The sequence below is a fragment of the Bos indicus genome, chromosome 22 (assembly GCF_029378745.1).
Source record: "Bos indicus isolate NIAB-ARS_2022 breed Sahiwal x Tharparkar chromosome 22, NIAB-ARS_B.indTharparkar_mat_pri_1.0, whole genome shotgun sequence".
NCBI classification, from domain to species: Eukaryota; Metazoa; Chordata; class Mammalia; order Artiodactyla; family Bovidae; genus Bos; species Bos indicus.
Genome location: NC_091781.1, coordinates 11608379 through 11631708, shown reverse-complemented (window position 1 = coordinate 11631708; position 23330 = coordinate 11608379). Strand labels below are relative to the sequence as shown.

The 23330-nt window shown below is 47.5% G+C and overlaps 2 protein-coding genes across 3 annotated transcripts in view; both read right to left on the bottom strand.

Annotated features, from left to right (window-relative positions):
- Positions 1–799: 799 nt before the first annotated feature.
- SLC22A13 (solute carrier family 22 member 13) lies at positions 800–13657 on the bottom strand. The gene is given in 14 exon segments (XM_070776060.1): positions 800–941; positions 1132–1347; positions 1921–2039; positions 2216–2340; positions 2343–2419; positions 2628–2722; positions 2807–2865; positions 2868–2926; positions 3080–3245; positions 3475–3629; positions 3871–4011; positions 4199–4204; positions 8630–8693; positions 8696–13657. Coding segments are annotated over 14 exon segments (1689 nt in total). The 5' UTR covers positions 8964–13657; the 3' UTR covers positions 800–802.
- Positions 13658–13801: 144 nt separating this feature from the next.
- Positions 13802–23330, bottom strand: part of OXSR1 (oxidative stress responsive kinase 1) — an 87091-nt gene continuing 77562 nt past the window's right edge. For both annotated transcript variants that reach the window (XM_019984752.2, XM_019984753.2), the window contains 5 exons: positions 22722–22786; positions 20461–20513; positions 18401–18469; positions 16895–16959; positions 13802–16505 (listed from right to left, as the gene is read on the bottom strand). In XM_019984752.2, the coding sequence (XP_019840311.1) occupies positions 16431–16505; positions 16895–16959; positions 18401–18469; positions 20461–20513; positions 22722–22786 (327 nt within the window). In that variant the 3' untranslated portion in view covers positions 13802–16430. The remainder of the gene's footprint in view (positions 16506–16894; positions 16960–18400; positions 18470–20460; positions 20514–22721; positions 22787–23330) is intronic.

Sequence of the window (23330 nt, the reverse complement as noted above, 5' to 3'; positions counted from 1 at the left end):
ATACTAAGGAGCAACGCAGAGGTCCTGGGGTGATCACTGAGAACCTCTGAATATTCGTGAAGAAAGCCTAATTTTAGGAGCCTCCCAGGGCCACTGACTGATGATTACTCACTGCAAGTCCCAAAAGAACCAACACTAGTGGCCACCAAGTAAGAAGCCTTCTGCCCCCTTCCCTTACCCTGCACGGGCCCTGCAAGAGCCAGAGCAGCAGAGGATGAAAGGAAAGGGGGGCCTAGAGAGGGATATGTCCTGCCTCTCCCCGCCACTGGTCCTGAGTGAACGGCAGGTGAAGGAGAATCTCTGAAGAGAAGGCAACCCTGAAGCTTTGATTCTGACTAAATCAGTCTCCTCTCAGCAGATCAAATGTCTTGTGGGTCCCACCTTATCCATTCAGGCCTGGTCCAGCCACTGGAGGAACTGCAAACTTCCCTTTGTCCACCTGCCTGGATGGGTCCATGATTTCAAGGGTTGGGAGAGGCCATACTCGGCTGTCCTGTTCTGGGCTTGACTGTGTTTTCAGGACAGGGGGAATCCCAGATGGAGGGGATCTGAGGAGCCATATCCCCAAAGAGTGTCAGAGAACAAGTTAAACCCAAGACACACCCAAGACTCTAATTCAGAACAGGGTACTGGGGGTGGGGTTTTGGGGATGAGCATGGTTTGAAAGGAGGAAGGCCCACCTAGGATGCTTCTGAGATTGGGCCAGGCAGTGGGTGGCTGGCTCTGGGGCCAGCTCACAGGGTACTGCCTCCACTAGCAAGGCTGGTGGTGCTCACAGGTCCAGCTATTTACAGGGGAGTGTTTAGGCAGCTCTCTGCTGCTGCGGGTCTAGCTTTGGAGACACAGTTACAGAGCTAAGTGCTGCTCTAAAGGCTACCCCTGGGCTGGAAATACTTCCCAAGGCCTCCAAATCCTTTTCTGAAAGCACTGCCTTCAGAGAGCTGGAGGAAGCAGAAGGTCATCATTGGCTATCTAGGAACTGTTTCCATTCCTCGCCACCTCCTCCCCAAAGTATGGGAATCATGAGGGCTCCCTCTGCAACAATGGACAGTGGTAAAGTAGAGACCTGGCCTTCTGGAAGAGGGGCCACTGATATGAGGTCCTGGGCTTCAGAGACAGCAAGTACCTCACTGTGGTCAGGATTCTTGCTCCAGGTCATTGATGGTGTCCTTCAAGGTCTGGCCACGTGTCTCTGTCAGCAGGGCACAGAGTAAGCCAGCCCCAATGGGGAGGCTGCCATAGATGAGCACGAAGAGGGACACATGATACTCGCCCAGCAGGATCATGAGTGGCATGAGGATGCCCCTGATCCTTGAAAAGATGCCCACCATCCCCATGCCCGTCTGCCTGTGGGAAGGCCAGCAGAAGCTGAGCGGACCCGGCCTCCCCTGGGTCTACCCCAGCTCCTCCCACAGTTCCACCCCAGCTGACGTCCTTGGGAAGCCCCCATGTCTCATGTGGTGTCCCCAGACATGCACGGTCCCCAGGCTTCCTCAAGCCCACCCAGCCTTCCCGCCCCATCAACCTGCACTTCTCCTTGTCCTACAATGTGGCCTGCTTCCCCCACCCCCAGGCCTTCTGTTTGCCAGCTGCATTCCTGCTATCCAGTCTCTGATCAAAGGCTTCACCTCCTGACCACCCCCCACTCCCACTGCAGACTTCCTTCTGAGCCATTCATCAAACCTGGACTCACACCGTATTTAGTCCTGACAAGGCCAGGCTATGGCCCCTGGTGTATCTGCTCTCCACTGCCCTCCTCTGCACTCCCCTGACCTCATCCAGCCCTGGACTGCATCCAGCCCTGCTGCCCCAGAGCCAGTCCTGTAAGTTCTGTGGGAAACACCAGGGAGGGCAGAGGAGGGATGGTCAAAATGAGGGTCTCGGGAGCAGAGGAGCCAGGGTTGCACCAGCTGCCCTTACCTGATGACAGTGGGGAAGAGCTCAGCAGAGTCCACGTAGAAGATGGTAAATCTAGCCGCCAAGGCAAACTTCCCCACCAGAGCCAGCACAGTGACCACCACAGGCAGATCTGGTGGAGGCTGCCCGTCAGCCACAGGAAGAGTGGCCAGCCCACCTCCTGGGCCCTGTCCCTGCCCTCCCAAACTCCTCACCCCTTGTGCACCCAAGCCCCAGAGAAGCCCTCACTCCTGAAAAGGAAATAAAGGGTCTTGGTAGCAGAGGGGGTGTGGGCAGAGGCCCTGTTATCTGCTGGGACGAAGATGATGGTGATACACGTGAGGCCACCCAGAACCAGGGTCCCCAACTGACTCTACCTGCGGCCCACCCATTCCATTATAAAGATGCTTCAGTAGCAGGCAGGCACCTCGACTGCTCCAAAGTTAACTGTGTCAGGTAGATATTCAGGCCAAAGTGCCCCACCTTGAGGCCCAGACCATAGAACACCAGGCTGTCCACAAACCTGCAGAGTTCAAGAGTCTCTCTCAGTGCCAGGTGATGAGACCCCATCACACTCAGAAAGAGAGACTGCCTTGGCCAGGAGTCACAACAGGAGACAGAAGCACAGCCAGCAAGAGACCCAGTGGTACCCAGACAGCCACCTCCCCCAGAGACATGGCAGCCCTTTAGTTTAGGCCTCAGGGAGGGCTGTGGGCCCTGAGTCCACTCACCAGATGTAGAAGAGAATCAGGGTCTCTTTCCGGAGCTGGGGGTGTTGGAACAGATCTAGGGCATTCCCTGCAGGGCTGGTCTTCTCTGGGGCCAGCTGGGAGGGATGTGCAGAGTGAGGGGCCAGGCAGGCCGGTCTGTGTGGTCTCATCAGGCAGGGCTGGCCCAGTGCTGCAAGTACCTGGCTCAGGATCTTGGAGGGGAGTTTGCGGCTGTTGACCAAGGCCACTTTCTGGATCACTGTTTGGCCTCCTCTCCCTTCCTCCAGGTAAGGAGCCACCGTACAGATTCTGGCAGGGCCCTGTGGGTCAGGAATAGCTGTGACCTTGGGGCCTGAACTTCCCCTCTGTCTTAGCACGCACACACCCCACAGGCCTCACAGCCTCCCTCTCCAGACACCTCTCTGCATGTACCACCAGCCAAGAGGTAGTTTGCCTGGGAAATATCTCCTCACCAGAAGCAGAAGAGCAGAAAGACAGGTGCAGTGACAGCAATCTGGAAGAGTCTCCAGTTCTGGACGCCGTAGGCAAGTCCTGCAAGAGCCATCTGCCCCAAGGAGAAGGTGCGCTGTGCTAGGACCACAGCCTGGATCCTCCACGAGGGCCCCACCCACTCTGTAACTGGAAGCAGGCAGAGGCTGAAGCTGGGCTGGACCCCACCCTATCACTCCTTGCCATCATGAAATGCCACCAGGTCAGGGTCTGTGGTCCTGGTCCAGTTCAGGGCGTGCCAGTGCCATCACATTAGGTGCACGGAGCTGACTGGGCCCCCCAGGCAGTGTGGGAGCGTGGCCACACAGGCCCCATGGCCTTGCTCTGCAGCTGCTGGCTTCAGGGCCCAGATACTCACGTAGGGTGACATTGCTGAAGGTATATCCAGTGACAGCTGTGGCCACAGAAAAGCACAGGACCATGTAGAGCTCAAAGCTGGGCACGAAGGCTGTGCTCATGCCAAGGATGGCGAAGAGAAGCAGCTGCACCAAGAGAGTGGCCTTGTGGCCAATCCTGGGGTTGCAAAGGGGCAGGTCGAGGAGTGAATCTGTCTAAGGGGAAAGAGGGAGACCCAGCTCCAAGCCCTTTCCTGGGCGCTCTGTCTGTGGGAGGGTGCATGGCCCCAGCTGGGAGTCCCATTGCAGGTGGACAGGGCCTTACGTGGAGACTGGTGAGAGGGGCCCTGGGGAGAACTAGACCCTGGGCCAGGAATCCAAGAGCATGCTGGGTTGGGGGAACTGGTCAAGGTCCTTACCAGTTGCAGAGGGGCCCGAAGATGAGCGCCCCAATGAGGAGCCCAGCCACATACACCGACTGGGAGGTTTCCATCAGATGCTTCCGACCATAGACGATGTTAAAATGAGGTAGACACAGGCAGATGTGAGCTCAGGGGTAGCTAAGGCAAGTCCTTTTATCAGCTAGCCCATGCATGACAAACCTCTCAGGACAGAAGTGGGGCAGGTTCCCAAACTGTGTATCAAGGTACCCCAGGGCACCAGCTTTGTGAACTCAGAGTGCACGACACAATACTTAGAAGTGTAAGAGGAAATACAGTGACAGTCAACATCTGTTTCATATCAAACTACCAGCTCCAGATGGTTCACGCAATTCTTTTCAGTGATCTGTGTGAAGTTGTGTTTTTGGCAAGTGCTGTGGGAAAAGCAAAAACCATGTGAAACTCACAGGGTTCAAGGACTGCGAAATGTGGTTCCCAATATATCCTATTAGGAAGTAACTGTACTGACTTGAGGATGAAATTTAAATGTTTTCTTTTGATTTGTGTATTTTTTTTTAAACAGCCACTGAGTTGTTAGTATATAAATTCTTAAGTTTTGTTTCTATTTTTGCTGTTGGTGGTTTTTGTTTGTTTGTTTGTTTACCCCACTGCATGGCATGAGGCATCTTAGTTCTTCAACCAAGGATCAAATTGGAAGTGCAGAGTCGTAATCACTGGACCGCCAGGGAAGTCCCTCTTCTTAAGTTGTTTGGATCAAATTACTTATTAGATGAAACTTCCAGGTATGTTTTTTGGCCTGGAGATACCATATAAAATTATTGACCCACCATGGATGCACAGTTTGGGAACCCCTGACGGTCACTAACTGCTTCTTCCTGACAAATGGGGCTTCTTCCCTGTAACCACAGCACCCCTCTGACCTGCTTGGGCCTTTTAGACTTTTCCCAACGAACTGAAAAACCCGCCTGAAACTCCCATCATTCTCAGGCAATCAGAATCCTAAGAAGCCTTCACACATCCCCTGAGGAAAGAGATTAGGATGCAGGAACATGAAGCCTGTACACACATACACACATGGCGATGGGAGGAGAGACAACCCACATGGAGACTCACAGAACCTGACAGACAGATTGGAAATCCATGTGAAGAACACATGGGTGTCCATACACATTTGCACACACGTCCACTGCATGCGCACACACAACAGTGCATGTGACTGACCCGTCTGTGTGCCCCTCAAGGAAGTTCTGTGCCCCCTGCACACCTCTCAGCTCCATCCTCAAGTGTGCGCAGGGGGATCATGACAGGTGAGGTCTCCTCCAGAGCTCACGGACACAACTTCACAATATTAATGCTTGCTGAGTGCTTACTCTGGATTGGGTACTATGCCAAATGTTTCACACGCATTATCTCACGTAATTCTAGCAATAATCCTTGACTTACTATATATAGGTTCAGCAGCTAGTCCTAGGTCCTCGAGTTGGACAGCTGGATGGCAGTGAGTTCAGACATCTTCGCTGCCCTGGACAGGGAGTGAAACTAAGGGAAAGCTAAGGTAATGTTTCCTGAGTGAAAGGATGCGTGAATGAATGGAAGAAGGAACCAATCAATACCTTCAGTTAGCTGAGAAGCCAATCTCCATGAGTTACCTAATCTTTAGCCCAAAATTAACCAGTCCAGGAGATAGTATTTTGCTCCTACATCTGTCCTGAAGGACAACTGTTAATTCTGTAAGAGCTTTAAGTGATCATCAAATGATGAATGGATTGCTCCCGAGAATGAAGTGTGGCAGGACCGGGTACTTGGAACTTGTTGTTCCGCCCAGTTCTATCCTGTTTGCTTTTTTGTCCAGCCACCACAGATTGCCTCGTAGTTAGATATTGTTTAAAATAAAAATTTATGAATAAAGGTCTGCTGAGTCATTCTGTGTGACTTTGTTAGCTGATCTGCTGCTGTCTTGGGTTTCCCATGTACAAATGAAGATGAAACAGATTCCTTAGTACCACCGGATAGGATAAAAGGAATTAACACGTACAATATAGGTAGCAAAGTGGCTGAGCTAAGTCAGTTCAGCTGAGGCTGTACTAACACAGCTTCGTGAGGCCCATGAAGCACACAGCTGGTGACATAGGCATCTCGGATACAAGGGGCCTTCATGCTCTGAAGACGTGAGTGCCAAGCCATGGGACTCCACCAAGGCTGCCTCCTCTGCTCAGTGGACACCATTCATTAATCCTATCTTATCAAATTATCTAACTCCCATGTAGGCTTATTATTCCCTGTTTCGCAGAAGAGAGAGGCTTGGAGAGGAGCCAAGACCAACCCCAGTTCATGTGCTGATGTCATGTTGCAGATGGAAAAGAGACGAACAGGGCTCCAACTTGGGACACCAGGTGTCAACCTCCCCAGCCCTAATGTCTACGGTGGACAGTTCTGTCTGGGGCCTGCCACGGTGGACTGCAGAATCCCACTCCATTTCTTGGAGCACAACCCATCACAACAGTGGAAGTCTCACTTCCACTCTTCCAAACCATCAATGGCTCCCACTGGAAGAAAGTCCCAATTCCTTAGCACTGGTATCGGAGACTCTTTAAGAGTTGGCTCTTGTCTTTTCCCAGTCCTCTTTGTATGTGAGCATTGCTCACACAGGCCAGGCGCTTTCATGCTCCAGACCCTAGAAATGGCTATTCTCTCTGCTCTGCAAGCCTTCCTTCTGTGGTTCCAGGACAGACCACACTGTTTTTGCTATTCACTGATGGTCCAGTGACCTCTGTGTTCAGAGGTTTGTGTGGACAGGGCTGGGAGTCATTTTCTCTTTTACCAAGGATGGGCACCCAGGAAACGTTGGACAGGTAGGCTGAGAAGGAGAAATGTACTCTGTCATTCACGAGCACACAGCTTATAAGGAAATGTATTTTTTTTTTTTTTTTCTTCTCAAATCTGGATTATCTGGATTTCACTTTGCATGTGAAGCTGCTGGTTATAAATGAAACTTGGGATATCAGGTCAGATAAGCCCCCAGAGTCAGCGTAGCTTGTAGTGTAGCTTCTACCCCTGCTTGTAGACTGGAAGCCAGGATGGACACCTCACACAAGGTAGCTCCACTCTGGAACCCAGTTTGGGGTTGTCAAGTAGTTCGGGGCACAAAGTACCAAAAGCATACATTCACGTGGGAGTTGCAGTCCTTGGGAGGGTGGGTCCGTGGAAGCATGTCAGGGAAGGGCCAGAGGGCCAAGGTCCAACATCAGGATCAGCAAAGAGGAGAGAGGAGAGAGAGGCCCTTAGTCCTTGAGAACATCCCTTTCGTCCCATAAAACCTGCCCACCCCTGGCCCAGGCAAACCAAGTTCCTGACCCATCACTTTCTTCCTGTTACCAGGCCTTTCTTTTTCTATTCTCTGCCTACGAAGGCTTTCTCCTTTTCCCTATTAACCTTCTTCTGGTCCCTGGGCACCCAGCTCACACACCAACTGCTTCAGGGAGCTGCCTGCCCATTCTCTCCCCAGGAAGAAGCAAATTCTAGCCTCAGAGTTTATTGAGCCTTTGTCCCTGTACTAGGAGTCCAGGTCTTCTCAGAGGTGAACAGGGTGCCTCTGTTCTGACTGTGCCTCACATATTGAGAACTCAGGAGCTGTTGGTTGGATAATAATTCCATGAACAGTCCAGCAAAGGCTGTGAACAAGAGCTAGGGTTGGCTCTGAGCACTCTGGAAGTCTGTCTGAGCTATAAGGATGGTGACACTTGGCTAGATGGGCAGCGAGTTTATGAGCACCTGGAGAGGTAGATACAGCGTCTTAAGGATGATGAAGATCAGATCTACCATCTACACCGGGGAGATGAAGGAAGGGGCACTGAGGATCAGACAAACCCAGGCTGGGCTAGATCCAGGGCTAGCAGAGTTCAAGGTGACCTACTCCCGCTGTGGGTGGACTGAGCGGGAGGATCAGGAAGAAGGCAGGAGGACATACCCTCAGGCTGCTGGGTGCCCTGAACGAGAGTCCCAGGTCCACTGTGAAGCATGTGTGCTGCCCCTGTCAAGTCATCTCCCTATTCTGTGCTCCGCCCTACTGTCTGGGAAGCAACCCTTCTTGCTCTGAGGTGGCTGGAGTGGGAAAGTCTTTCTACTGTTCTGCTGGGGCCCCTCCTGAGAACAGAGTTAGCACAAGCAATTGCTCAGGTATGTGCAGGACAAGTCCTAGAGTTCCGCATGGCCTCCAGCATCTCAGAGGCAGGCAGGCAGGAAGAGATTTAGAGAGAAAGGCTGGAGGCAGGGAGTCCAAGGCAAGCAAGCAGGAAAGTAGACGAGTGGGCAGGGAAGGGGTAGGACTGCAAGATTAGTTAAATAAGAAGACAGGTAGGTGGGCAGACACACAGCGGGTGGCTGAAAGACAAAGGCAAATGGGAAGGCAGATGCAAACCTTGGACAGAGAAAGGCATGAGAACAGCTGGACAGGAGTGGCAGGAAAGAAGGCCATGGGGCAGACATGCGAAGGGACAGATAAAAACAGAGAGATGAATGGACAGATGGACAAATATTCCAGACAAAGGGAATGGATGGAGAGTTAGATGGGCTGACAGGCAGAGGACAGAAAGCAAAACAGGCATGACAATGGTCATTCAGGCCTGGGGCGAAGGGGCAGCTTCAGAGGCAGTCACACCTGAGACTGAGGGCAGAGTGGCAGGCAGAGCAGCTGACTGACTCAAAACACTTAGAAAGTCAGACTGACGCACGGCCTTACCTCATTCTCTACAGACAAGGGCCTGCCTTTGGGATAGACCCAGCCTCGCAAAGCTGTGTCTCACTGAAGCTGTGGCTGAGGACGCACTCCAGGCTGGCACCATCGGGGGCAACTGGAACATGAGGCAGAGCTCGGGACTGCCTGCAGCCTCCAGGGGCAAGCTCAGGGCCAGCTGCTCAGCCGTGCTCAGGTTCAGAGTCTGGTTCCTGAAACAGGCCACTGAACAATAGTGGGCCTCGTCCAGGACCATGAAGACCTGGGTGAACATGTAGAAGGCGGTCAGGAAGCTGGGCACACTCAGCAGTATCAGCAGCTGCACGTGGAAGTGACCAAAGCTGCCCAGTTCAGCCAAGACCTGGGCAAAGGGAGCCATGGTCACTGGTCACCAGCTCCTTAGCTGGGGCTACCAGCTAGCTTTGCAGCTCGCTTGGGGTAATGGTGGCAGCTGCGTTAATGTTTAATCCAGCCCTGTGTGGCTCCACCTGTCACACCTCTGCTCCTGAGCTCAGGTCTAGGAATGACAGAATATGATGAAAAAACAGTCCACTCTGGCTTGGAGGATCTGAGGATGTTTGACGGACTCCGTGAGAAGGCAATACCAGAGGAACTTCTCAGGCCTAGCATGCAGCAGCGAGCTCTAGTCAGATATTACATGGTGTACAAGGACCACACTCCTAGCTGCAACATCCTCTACAATTCACACCAGTGCAAACCCCTCCCATTGTGAAAGAATCCAAATTCTGAGAGTAATTTCAATGCTACAGGGCAGTTGCTACTGTACTTGTCAGTAGAGCAGCAAGGACCCAGATTGCATGTTAACTCGGCCAAGAGTCCAACCAACCTGGTCTCATGACCCTGACCTTACTGTCTCCTGCAGGGTCCCTAGCACGTGGTGGTATGCACCACCAGTCAACCCAAGGGTAGTGTTAAAGCCAGGAGACCCACCAAGGGCATACATGCCTTTCCCTTCAGCAGGACAGCTAACACATGTATCCTCATCTCTATCTAATCAAGGAAGAAACCATTAAAACCCTCCCACAATAAGAAACAAATGCAAGTGGCCCCAGAGTAGCCCCAACCACACCAGGCAATCTCAGTGAGCACCGAAGGACAAAGCCCCACCCCGGTTGGGGAGCCCCCATGTGGGGGTCATTCCTATAACCTTGCTGGAGTCGAGGTTAGGATGGGGCACAGTGTGGGAGGTGGCAGGTCAGGATTCTTACAGGAACCTCCCACAGATGAACACCCCCATCTTTTTTGTACCCTGGGGGTCTTACTGCAGGTAGACCCTGGGCTTGGAAGGCATCTAATTATGGGAGGATCAGAATGATGGGGCGAAATAGACCATTAGGGGAAAATACATGCTTGGGTGTCATACTCACATTCATCTATTTGTGTAGCCCTCGGAAAGTCTTTAAATTATTTTAAGAAAAGAGATGAGCAGAGGTGCAGGGGTGAAGAGAATGTGGGGCAGTAAGGTTGTGCAGAGTAGCCCTGGCTATCACGTGCCCATACCTGCGGCCTGTGATTCAGTCCGAATGAAGGAAGGGTCCAGGCAGGGCAGATGCTGGAGGGCAGAGGCGAGTCCACAATCCCGCACAAGAGGACACATCTCTCTGGCCTCTCCTCCACCCTAAACTCCCTACCAGGCTCCCCACTGTCGCCAGCCCCACCTCTGCTTCCTCACCTAGCTCTCTTGCAAGTTCTTGTCCTCAGCACAGCCTTGAATGAATTGCCAAGAAAGCAGATGCTACCAGCTGCCACTATTCACTTCAGGGCTCAGCCTTTATGGGGGAAACTGAGGTGGAGATAGGAGGAGCCTGTGCTCAGTCATCTCTTCTCTCTGATTAGGGAAAGGATTTTGTGGTCCTTTCAGCTCTAAGGCTCCAAAGGGACTGGGGTTAGGAGGTAGGCGTTTGGGCTCCACCAGTGATTCACTGTGATCCGCCGTCTGCCCCTTCTAGCCCTCTGGCCTCATTTTCTGCATTTGTGTAAAAGAAAAGCTCGAACTAGATGGTCTCTAAGGATTGTTCCATTTCCTAGTGTAGGATTCTAAACTAGAGACAGATAAATGACGAAGAGGCTCTGACGTAAGAGTGAGATTCAACCAAAGACCTTCCACAGTTATATAACTACAAGTCTCCAAACTCCATTGGTTTCACTGCACTCCCAGTTCCCCCAGTTCTAAGTTTTTGATTATTTGTTCTCTTAACCCTTCCCCTCTCCCACACCAACCAATCTGCCAAAGGCTCCCCACGATGCTTCAAAGCCCACAGCTGGGGAGTCCTCCCAGGAACACTGTAGCCCCAGGGATCCGTGGTCTCGCTGACCTGGGAGGATGAGCCCCCAGGTAGCACATGTGCTGCTCTCTGGTGTCTCCAGCAGTCTGGCCACCCTCAGTGTCTTCTGGGAGGCTGCGGAGTAGGACAGGACTGCTTCCAGCCCTTAAGGGAAAATCTGCAGCCTGTCTCTCTCCTCTTCCTCTCCTTGCACCTGTCTTCAGTCAATGGCACTGCTATGACCAAAAAGAAGAGTGTTCTTCTGATCACTGGAGTAGTGTAACTCGAATGGATACACAGTCACTGGCAATCATTTGCCCATGGGGTAGAGGGTGGTGTTTGTACATATGGTGTGGGAGGGGAAAGTACTCCCCAGACATTACCTATAGGGATGCACTGGAGGGTGTCTCAAATCTCTTCCAAATTTGAGACTCTGAATATTTATTTATTTGGCTGCGCCATGGTCTTACTTGCAGCACACAAGAGCTTTGGTTGCAGCATGTGGGATCTAGGTGCCTGACCAGGGATGGAACCCGGGCCCCCTGCATTAGAGCTCAGAGTTTTAGCCACTGGACATCCACACCAGGGAAGTGCTAAGAACAACTCTAGTAAAATAAAAACATGTGGTAGGAGTTCTGGTCTCTTGTCCAGGATGTAAACAGCTTAGCAGCTGTCACTTTATTCTAGCAGGTAGAAAGCTGGACAAACTGAAAAATCAATAATTCTTCTTAGATCCATCAGAGATGAGGTCACAGGGCAAATTGCTAACCCTCAAATTGGAGCCAGAAAGTTAAATACAGAGAATGACAACTTCTCGGAGCAGAAATCCACAGACTCAGACTTCCACAGGAATCAGTACCACAGTAAGAAAATCTGACTGTAATCGACAGACTGCTTGGAGGCTCGGGGTGGAGAGGTCAGAGGACAGTCAACACAGTATTTGAGAACAGAGGTGCAGGACTGAGAACACCTGACTTCACTGTGCGGTACTGGCAAAAAGATCACACACGTAGATCAGCAGAACAGAACAGACAGCCCCGAAAAAAACAGATTCAACGGATCTTTGACAAAAGAACACTGGCAATACAATGGAGTAAAGATGGTCTCTTCAACAAACGCTGCTGGGATACCTAGACACAATAAAGTGAGTTTGTTTTCTAGTACGAAAGTTATATTTATACTATAGTCTCTCAAGTGTGCAATGGTATTCTTAAAAAAAATATACATACCTTTATTTAAAAGTACTTTAGGGACTTCCCTGGTGGTCCAGTGGTTAAGTCTTTGCCTTCCAATGCAGGGGGTGTGGGTTTGATCCCTGGTCAGGAAGGTTAAGATCTCACATGCCTTGAGGCCATAAAAATCCAAAACATAAAACAGAAGCTATATTGTAACAAATTCAATAAAGACTTAAAAAAAATGAAAAAAAATCTTAAAAAAAGTGGGCAAAAAACCTAACAGACACCTCATCGAAGAGTATTCACAGATGGCAAAGGGGCATAGATACTCAACACACTGTAATCAGGGAATTAGAAATGAAAGTGAGACACCACTACACATCTAGTGGAACGGCCCAAACCCAAAACCGTGACAACATCGAGTGCCTGTGAGCACATGCACCAAAAGCGACTCTCAGTCACTGGTGGGAATGCAAAATGCCCGAGCCACTTTGGATGGAAGGTGGTTTCCTAGAAAAAAGACTACTTTTACCATAAAATATGCCAGGGGGCTCCTTGGTATTTCCTCAACCGAGCTGAAACTCATATACGCATATTAATGAAAACATGCACAAAGGTGCTTAGAGCAGTTTTATTCATAACTGTCAAAACTTGCACACAGCAAGTGAATGGATTAATAAACCGTGGTATATCCAGACATGGAATACTAGTCAGCACTGAAAAGAAATGAGCCATCAAGCCACAGAAAGGCATGGAGAGGCCTTAAATGCATATAACTGTGTGAAAAAAACCTGTTCTGAAAAGGCTGCATACTTGTAGGACAGTGAGACTATTCTCTGTGAGATCATAATGATGGGTACATATCATCATCCATTTGTCCAAACACATAAAATACACAACAGCAAGTGAACTCGAAGGTATTCTATGGACTTTGGGTGATAATGAAGAGCCAATGTAAGTTGCTGCGCCTGTGTGGGGCCAGGGAGTATACTTTCTGTATACTTTCTGCTCCATTTTTCTGTGAAATTAAACTACTCTGAAAGATAAAAGTCTACTTTAAAAAAACAAACCCACAAAATGCGTAGGGTAGATGAGCTGATCCACAGGAGGAATCCATGAGCTGTGGCGCTGAGCACTGCTACTAGGAGTAGGCAGAGGTGAGGAACCCTGCTTCTGGACAAGACCTGATCTTGCTAAAGATGATGGGCAAGTGGAGAGGCTTTGTTTACTCTTGCCCCTGCCCTGACCCCCACATACACCATGGTCACTTTTGAGTAGTCGACACCTCCTCCTCTGTCTCCACACAACCTGTTTACCTTAAAAGGAAATTCAATCAGCCATGATACAATCAACCCCAAGGTCCCAGGACCTGAGCCCTGAGTTACCAGGACCTACCCCAAAGCAGTCCTGTCAAGGCTCAAAGACCACCTCTGGGGCAGGAGTTACTTACCCAGCAGGTGAAGAAGGGCTGGAAATGGGAACAGGTTCAGCCTGGCTCTGAACTTTCCAAAAGGGACTCCCAAGGACTTGAATCTGGTATTTTAGCTCACCAATAGCATGGGCAGAGGTAAACACAAAAGGTCACTGAGAGGAGCTGCTTCCGCCACCCTAACACACTTCCCTGGGCAGATCGCTCTCTCTGGGGATTTCAGCTTCCCTGTTTGTACAATGGCTTTACGTTGTTTATTAATATACCTTTTCACTTCCTGCTGCTCCCGTCAACAGTCACCAAAGTGAAGCATCCTTACACCACCACAGACAATTTATTCTTTATTGATTAAAAATTAATGAAACATGCAGCAAAGTACAAAGTCAAAAAAAAAAAAGGGGAGGGGAAGTCAAATATTTTACATCTTCCATAATCTAGCATACGTCATAAGGAGGAACCTCCATTTATTGATACACCATTATTCTGTTCTCCAGATTATTAAGAGTGTCAGCTGGCTCTAGGATTTGGTTCACAACTTAAGCAAAATATCCCAAACAAATCCATGAATCATTTAGAAAGACCGTAACGTTTTACAAATAGCATTGGCACATGTTACCTCGTGCTAAATTAGTCCCTACCCTAGGACCCAGGAGATCCTAGGGATGTAGGGAGAGAGGTGTATCCTGGACCACCACTCCCAGGAAGGAGCGAGACTGCTCACTAGGTCACGTGCTGTCTCACCTGCGAAGTTTCTGTTCACTCACTTTTTTTCAGCATCACTGCACATGCCAGCAAAGGGAGTCCACCATACATCATGCAGAAGAAGTAACACTGTCCTGGGGCTTGGTGTCTGGCTCCTAATTCCCAGCAGGGCAAAAGATGAATGGAAAAGAAAGAGAAAGCCCCAGCCCACTTCAGTTCAAAGGTCATGCCTGTCCCACTGCAGCTCACAGGTAATGGCCAGCAGGAGAAACTGAACAAGGAGATGGGCTGCTGCTTACTTCCAGCCTGGGCTTTTTTGATCACCTCCAAAAGAAACCTATAATAGAGTGATGCCACTACCCTCTGGATTCAGAAATAAGCAGACTATGAGGGCTTACTTGAAATGAAAATACAGACTCTAAGGTAAGCCCCTAGTCTTGTGCCAAATGGGACACTACATCTTTTCCATAAACTTATTCCTACCTTCCTGTCCTTTCCCCCTCAACTCTAAGAAAAGAAAAAAGAAAAGCTAAATATCTGTCCATCAAGCTGATCAATCTTCCGTCTCCAGGCTCAACAGGCTCCCTCCTTTCACCAATCCTGCCAGGACTCTGGCATCTGATCCTCTGATCTACTTTCCTCCCAACCCTCTCATCCCAAACCATCCCCTCCCTTCCTCTCCAACACCCACCCCTTTCCCAACATGCCTTTGTATCCAGGGCTGGTGAAGAAAGCCCAAGGTTAAAACTATGAACTCAGAATGAAATTAAAACTGTAACAAGTCAGTTGTGGGGAAAGCTTTCAGAGGTGCTCCAAGAAGAAACTAGGTAAAGCAATCTTGTTATTCACAGACCAACGAAGATGGAAAGGGATCGACTGATTCTGTAAGAGGCAGCTCTCCCCTTTCCATGGGGCCAAAGCCCATCTTTTTTGTGTTGTTTTAAGGCCAGATTGAGGATCTCTTTCATTTGTAAAACTTGTTAGGGCTAATCTGCAGTTAGATAAAGGCTGACTGTGAAACAATAGGAAAAAAAAAAAAAATCAACCCCACTGGTGATTCACATATTGCATTATGAGTGCTCTTTTTTAAACTTAAAGAATAATTTATATTATTTCTGTAGAAAATCAAATGAACACTGTCTACGCATAAATCCTAAAAGTCACGGCACATGTGGTTTCACGTTCCATCTTGGGTCAGGTTCAGCACACGGAAGTGTGGACCCCCTCCTAAGGGTCAGTGCAGGAGAGGGGGCAGAAGGCAGGCCTCTTTGGCCTAGGGCAACTCTCCTTTATTGCTGTAGAAATCTCAGCCTTGCATTTCCTCATGACTCGGAGGCCAGGCAAATTGATTTTCATGGGAGGATCAAGGAGCAGTTTTTCTTCAGTTGTTTAAGAGCTGAAATAAATACTTCCACACTGATATGAGTTATGATTTTTTCCTGTTCAAAACACCACTGCTGGGGTAACTCTCGTTTATAAGCCGTTACGTGATTTTTTTCCCTAAAAACAGTCCGAAGTTCCGCTTTGAAGGGTCCGATGGCTGAAGTTCGATTACAGTCAGATGTTTTGCACCAGCTGAAGTTAAGGCGAGCAACCCTTTCTGGAGCAAGTAATGAAGAGGGGTGCCTGAGAGCAGCTTCAGCAAAACGCTTAGAAACATCATCAACAAAACAAAACACAGTTTAGGATGCCTCCTTCTGAGGCTGTGCTTTTTCCTAACGAAGGTTGCTAGAATTCATATCAGATACAAAAAAAAAAAAAAATCACTAAACTAAATTCTCTGGGCTCCAGCTGAACAATCAACTTTTAATTGCTACTTCAGTGGTAAAGAGATATCCCAAGATGCCCACATCCCGTCCGGTGTGGGAGAACAAGCAGGATGAGGAAGCCCAATAGAGCTGCTACTTTCCCCCCAGCGCCATCACTGGAGTAAGGCAAGATGAGCTGATAGACCTCCCTCCTGGGCCTTGAGGCACCCGGGCCACTTCTTAGATGGAGGAAGACAGGGGATGCGTGCAGTAAGTTTACTAACGGAACTCTTTAAAAGGGATGCTGGCCACTGGTGATCCAACTTTTCTTTCCCTGTGGGAAAAAGCAGGGATGATGGCAGGAAAAACATAAAAGAAAGACCTCTAAAGCTCCTAGCTGGGAGGTTTGTTGCTGGGTTCTTTGGCAGTAGTGGGTTTAGGCCAACAGAAGCAACAGAGACACGCATGTGTGGAATCTCCTTCGGCTGCCTCTTCCAGGGCTGTGTTTTAGCTGATGCTGAGCTGGGCAAATCCTATTAGTTTACCATCATCAGGAATATCTGAGCCTTCGACACCAGACGCCTAAGAACCAAACAAAATGAGAAGCTGTGGTTATTCAGAAACAAAATTGCAGGTAATAATTAAAACTGACACGGAGATTGTAGGAGAGAGGGCAGTTGGGGAAAGGTCCCTGGGATACAAACAGGAGGCAGATGGAGTCTAGGTACAAAGGTGGAGTCAGCCTGACAATCTGTTTCGAGAATAAACAGTTGAGGGCTTCGGGTAGGAGGCTTCCTGGGAGGGAGAGGGGAAGGGAGCCCAATGAAGAGAGACATCAGCCCAGGGCATGGGGAAGCTAAACAATCACCAGACTTGATTGTTCTCATCACTCAGGGAATACGGAAGCTGGTCTGCAGAGGCTGCTGGTGTGTAAAAGTGAGACAGTTTAACAAGAAGGAAGGGATGAATACCAGTTTGAAGGTGACGGATCGATTTGACTGGGGTTCTTCCACAATCTTCTGCAAATTAGCTGCCACTATAATCATAAAAACAGAGAAAGTAATCAGAAATTACGTAAATCCACATTTTAACCATATGTTAACAACTTAAACAGTAGTTCACAATCTCCGACATACAATCAAAATGTAAGCAGAAAGATAAATCGCTTCCTAAACAAGAGGTGTTTTAAAATACAAGTTCAAGTAGCACAAATAAATCTTACCATTGTCAAATTAACTTTCTTTAAGATGCTGTATTAACCAAGGAACGACACTGCAGTTAAAGAGGTGGGACTTGCCTATTCATGGGCCAGAAAGCCCTGGCACAGCAATCAGCCAACTATGTATAAAAATGACAGAGACGCGTGTGCCCCAGTGTTCACTGCAGCACTGTTTATAACAGCCAGGACACGGGAGCAACCTAGATGCCCATCGGCAGACGAGCGGATAAGAAGCTGTGGCACATATACACAATGGAGTATTACTCAGCTATTAAACGGAATGCATTTGAATCAGTTCTAATGAGGTGGATGAAACTGGAGCCTATTATACAGAGTGAAGTAAGTCATAAAGAAAAACATCAATATAGTATATTAACGCATATATATGGAATTTAGAAAGATGGTAACAATGACCCTATATGTGAGATAGCAAAAGAGACACAGATGTAAAGAATAGACTTTTGGACTCTGAAGGAGAAAGCGAGGGTGGGATGATTTGAGAGAATAGCACTGAAACATGTATATTATCATATATGAAATGGATGGCCAGTCCAGGTTCAATGCATGAGACACGGTGCTCAGGGCTGGTGCACTGGGATGACCCTGAGGGATGGGATGGGGAGGGAAGTGGGATGAGGACGGGGAACACATGTACACCCATGGCTGATTCATGTCAATGTATGGCAAAAACCACTACAACATTGTAAAGTAATTAGCCTCCAATTAAAATAAATAGATTTTTTAAAAATGACAGAGACTGTTCATGGTTCACAAGGCCTAAACTATTTACTATCTAGCCCTTTACACGTCTGCTGACTTGTCCTACACCATAGTCTTTTCCTTCAGAAACATGTACCTGTGGCCTGACTGTGCCTGTTCTTACTTCCTGCTTTTTTTTAAGGAGTAAATCTATAATGACTTTTTCTTACCTCTTGGCTGCCCAAGGAGAGAGTTCATCCCCCAAAATGGATTAGATATGGCCAAGCTTATCTAACTTGTGACTTCTGTCATCATTTCTACGATCTCCCAGAGACCTGGGTAAACTTTCACTATCATTGGGGGTAACAAAGCAAATTCAGAAGTGAGATTTTTCTTTTTTGTAAAAAAGGAACTATCCCCAATACCTCCTATTTCAACAAAGCCAAGAACCATTCCTAGAATCATTCGACCTACTCAGTAGAATCAAGGCCTGGTTTTCTAGATCCTAAGGATATAGGCAGAGAGACAAGGGCACAAGGGCAGAGCACAAAGTAGTTACCTATGACTAAATCCCTTCCATCAACGAGGCCGGCAGAAATGAGTTCCTGAGAGACACCCTCTGCTGTATCTGCAAAGACAAAGAAGAAAGCGCTCCATTTTCCTGTGCATGCATGTCCCTGCCAATTCAAAGCAGGTCCGGCACGGCCAGACTAAAGCTAGCTGCCAAATCCAGAGACCCAAGGTGGTGGCGGTGGGGCCTTCTTCCACACAAAGGTTTTTCCTACCACTAGGATTACCTCAAGGAGAAGGCAATGGCACCGCACTCCAGTACTCTTGCCTGGAAAATCCCATGGATGGAGGAGCCTGGTAGGCTGAAGTCCATGGAGTTGCTAAGAGTGGGGCATGACTGAGCGACTTCACTTTCACTTTCCACTTTCATGCATTGGAGAAGGAAATGGCAACCCACTCCAGTGTTCTTGCCTGGAGAATCCCAGGGATGGGGAGCCTGGTGGGCTGCCGTCTATGGGGTCACACAGAGTCGAACATGACTAAAGCGACTTAGCAGCAGCAGCAGGATTACCTCAACTGAGGGACTATCAGAGGTCGAGCTAGAGGACGGAACCTGGATCAATCAACCAGATGGCAAGTATCAGCTCAGTGTAAAGATAACATCTTAACAATGGCATGCCTTAGACGGGGTGTTGCCTTTGTCAGCAGAGCTCCTGACAGTGATGCTGCAGAAGAAACTGCTAGTCTGAGGGCAACGTGGGCCCAGCTCTGTGAGCTTGGGGATGTGACGCTGTGTAGCACATCTCCTGGGATAATAACACACAATGATTGAGTCCCAATTTTTTTTTTTTTTGGCCACACTGTGAGGTTTGTGGGCTCTTATTTCCCTGACCAGGGACTGAATGTGTGCCCTTGGGAGTAAAAGTGTTGAATCTTAACTACTGGATCACCAGGGTATTCCCCTCAATTAAACCTTAATTTTAATTTTAACACTAAACATTTAACAAATTTTAATCACTTTTCTTTGGGGATTGCAATTAGTTTTTTTTTCTTCTTTTTTTTCCCCCTAAAATCATTTTCTTCTGTATTCTGGTAGGCTCTCCTTCACATCCAGTTATCCCAGGTTGTACTATCTGAGTACATACAGTCTATGGGCATACAACTAGAAACTAAAAAGATGAGGAGAGAGTACCATCAATTAACCTCATCTCTAATTGACTCCTTCCCAAGGCCTGAACACTAAGCCCTCAGAGGGAATGAGAGGACCTCTGGGGAGGGGCTGTGCACATACTTGTGCCGACGACCAGTGATGTGAATGAGGACCTTAAAGAGTGACTGCCTGGCTTTAAGACAGAAATCAGATACATCTCTGTACATGTGCATTTGTTCTGTGTTCTCGGCACTTCAGTGAGCTGCTCATGAGACCGAGGCAGCGGGAAGACTGAGCGTGCACACAGGACAGACACCAGTAGCTGTGAGCCATCTCGCAAATACGAATTCTGAGTAACAAAGGTAAGAAAGAAAATAATAAACCTTGTCCCTGGGAGAAGTTCATGGATGGAAACTATGCGTGACGGGGCTCGGCTTCAGCTGGGAGGGAGGGGACTGGAAGCCTTGCTGTTTCCTACTGTCAAGGAGTACAAACATGCTCAGTCATAAGACCGGAATTCGGCACACCGGCACATCCGAGTCCGAAGTTCATTCACACCTCTTCTCAGCTGTGGGAACCGTAACCAGTTACTTCACCCTCTCTAAACCTTAATTTCATCATCTATGCAATGGGGACAATAATCTTTCCCTAGGGGCCATTTTGAAAATTTAATGAGATGTTGCTTAGCACCATGTCTGCCATAGTAAACTGGAGCTATATTTACTACTGCTTGTATTATACTACATTTTCTAAATGAGGTAGTTGTAAAAAAAAAAATTAACCAACAAAAAATTGCATTTTTATTTTCTTCACACGTACCCTCAACCTTTAGGCCAGGAACATTTTTATCACCCTTTAAGAGTAAAATATACCTGAAGGACAGAAACTTCACACACAGTTTCTTCAAATGACAAATGAGCAGTTATTTTGTTTTCAATGTTTTGATTTTGATGCCTCACCTCTCCCAGGAGTAAATTCAAATCGAATATCATTTAGTTCTTTTTTTGAATTCCTATGGAAGAAAACAAAACGTGTAAAATAAATTTCTGAATTTATACATTCAGAGTCTGCCTACATATATCGGGAAAGTTATGCCAAGAGAAAGATCTTTCTGTACCAAAGACCAGATGATCTGTCCTAACGAGCTCACACTGAGGGCTCAGAGCAAACAACTCAGAGTGATCATTTATTAGTAACTGTCCTACAACTCTTTTAATCTAGGTCCTTCACTGGTCAATATATGCCCACTCTCATCCTTACACCCAACAAGACCGTATTAAACTAAGAGGGATATATGAAAGAGCACAGGGAGGTGTGACTAAAATGAGAGGCGGCTCTTTTCTTCCTCATCTCCACTCCTACCCCCCACACCCCCCCGCCGAGGACAGTACCTTGCCCACCACTGGGGATCAGTCTGAGCAGACTCATAGGATGAAATACGTGATGCGCCCTCAATTCCACAGGGGTTCAGAGGAGAAGGATAAAGAATATACAGACTGGGATAATGAGGAGAAACTTTAGAAATACTAGTAGTTTTTTTAGATAGGATGTAATGGACAGAAGGCTTTGGGAATGGAGAGAAGACGGAGACCGTAATGGGGTCCATACTGGCAGGAGAGTTAGCATAAGGCTCCAGAGATTAAAATGTGACTGACGAGGGCTAGTTACAGTGATCGCTCACCACACCAAGTACTGAGATTAACCAAGCTCCCTGGAGGTTCTGGTTAAAGATGGAGAAATTAGAATACCATGCACAAAGGCAGATGTGCCTGATCACTTAGGACCCGAATCCATTTTATCTAAATGATGTAGAGGGCGTAGGTCTATCTGACACATGCTTGATGTTACTGAAATCGTGCTTAAAACACAGCTCCCCAAATTCCACACAACCTGCCCAACAGGGATTTTCTCCCTCTCATTGCCTCTCTGCACTTGTCTACATGGACTTATACTTCGCTGCATATCTACTACTAAAACTTGCTTTCAGCTATGCTAGTTCAGTTAAGTACATAATAAAAATCAACTTCCAACACAGACTTGATTATTGCATTTCATTTTCTCCTTTCTCAGGGTCTTAGCACAATAGCTAATAGTGCTGTACTTAGTCTGCTTAATATGTAATTGTTCAATCTATTCTTTCTGAAAGCTAAATAAAATTAAGGTCAAATGTTCAGTATCACTTTTGTGATGTGACTGTCATGCCAAGTACAAACACCTTCAAAGATAACAATATACTAAACTGAACTTCAAAGTCTTCATCAATGAGAGTAAGACTCTAGCCTCCTCTTCCATAAACAAGTCTGGAACACAGTCCATTAAAAACCACCCTTCAAAAAGCTAACTGCATCACTTACAAGCATCCTCTCCCCTTCTGAAGCATATGTCAAGTAATATTTCATACTCTCTATTAACTGATCTAAGATTTTAAAACAAAATGTTTAAAACAGACAAGTAGTATTCTTTGTACACAATTAAAATAGGATGAAATTACCAAGACATTGTATGATCAGAACTATCTGGGTCCAGGTATACAGTATAGGCTTCTATAAAGAAAAGGTAGCCAAATCTGCTTTCTTCACGTTTATGGCATAATTTCATTGCTCCTAGTGGTAAAATCAAAACATTTTCCAAAGGGACAATAACAAAGTTTGGACTGAGATGGACACAGTGCTATATTTAAAATGGATAACCAACAAGGACTTATTGTATAGCATAGGGAACTCTGCTCAACGTTATGTAGCAGCATGGATGAGAGATGGTGGTATGGGGAAAGAGCACTTCCATGTATACATATGGCTGAGTCCCTTGGCTGTTCATCTGAAATTATCACAACATTGTTAACTGGCTATATACCACAATACAAAATAAAAAGTTCAAAAAAATAAATAAAAATCTGAATTTTAACCATCTCTCCAAAAAATAAATAATTAGTTCAAAAAACCCCCAGAACATTCCCCAAATAGGTCTTGCTGCCTCTGCTCTAATTCTGGTCATACTGAGATGACTAGGAATTCACATGTGGAAAGAGGGGTGAGTCAATGGTAACTCAGATCCTCACACTACTGCTATTATATCTGAGGGCAATAAAACACCTGAGAGAAAACACACACAGTTCTATCCAGTTCCTCTCAGGCATGCACTACGAGAAGGAGTAGCTTCCAAAGAGAAACCAGCACATTCAGAGTATTTAGAAAAGAACAACAACAAATGTCTTACTTACCGTAATCTTAGTACTAGACTGATTGGGATCTTGGTTTCTTGTGAACCTGCTCCTGAAGACAGAGCCTAAAAAGCATTGAAAGGTATAAAGTCATTGCCTGGAGTATTAAGTGTGGTGGTGACTGATGCTCGTCTAGAGATGAATCATCCATTTGGCAGCAGTTTTCTTCATCTCCAGGTGTGGGCATCCTAGTCCCCAGGACTCCCTGCTGTGGGAGGACATGCACCCTAAGGCAGCAGCAATAGCTGGATGTCAGTTGGAGTCAAACACAATTGGGAAGATCATTGTCAAACCTACATGAAATGCCACACAGAGTCACATTCCAATTTTGCATTTTTCAGACCTCTGTTCCCCTCTACAAGAGTGAAGAACAAGACACTGGGTTCTTCCCTTTAAAAAACCTGCCATTGGCCACACATCTGTAGTAAGGTCTAAACTGGCTGCTGTTCAGGAAACCACCCAACCTGGAGGTTCCAGATCTTTAATCCTCTGAAAACCATAAAGCTGTCCCTTGCTTACTGGAGGACATACGTTCTATTTAGGCTGTTCATAAAATGAATCCAATCTTTTCATCAGGTTTCATAAGATGACTGTCTCCTTTCCCATATG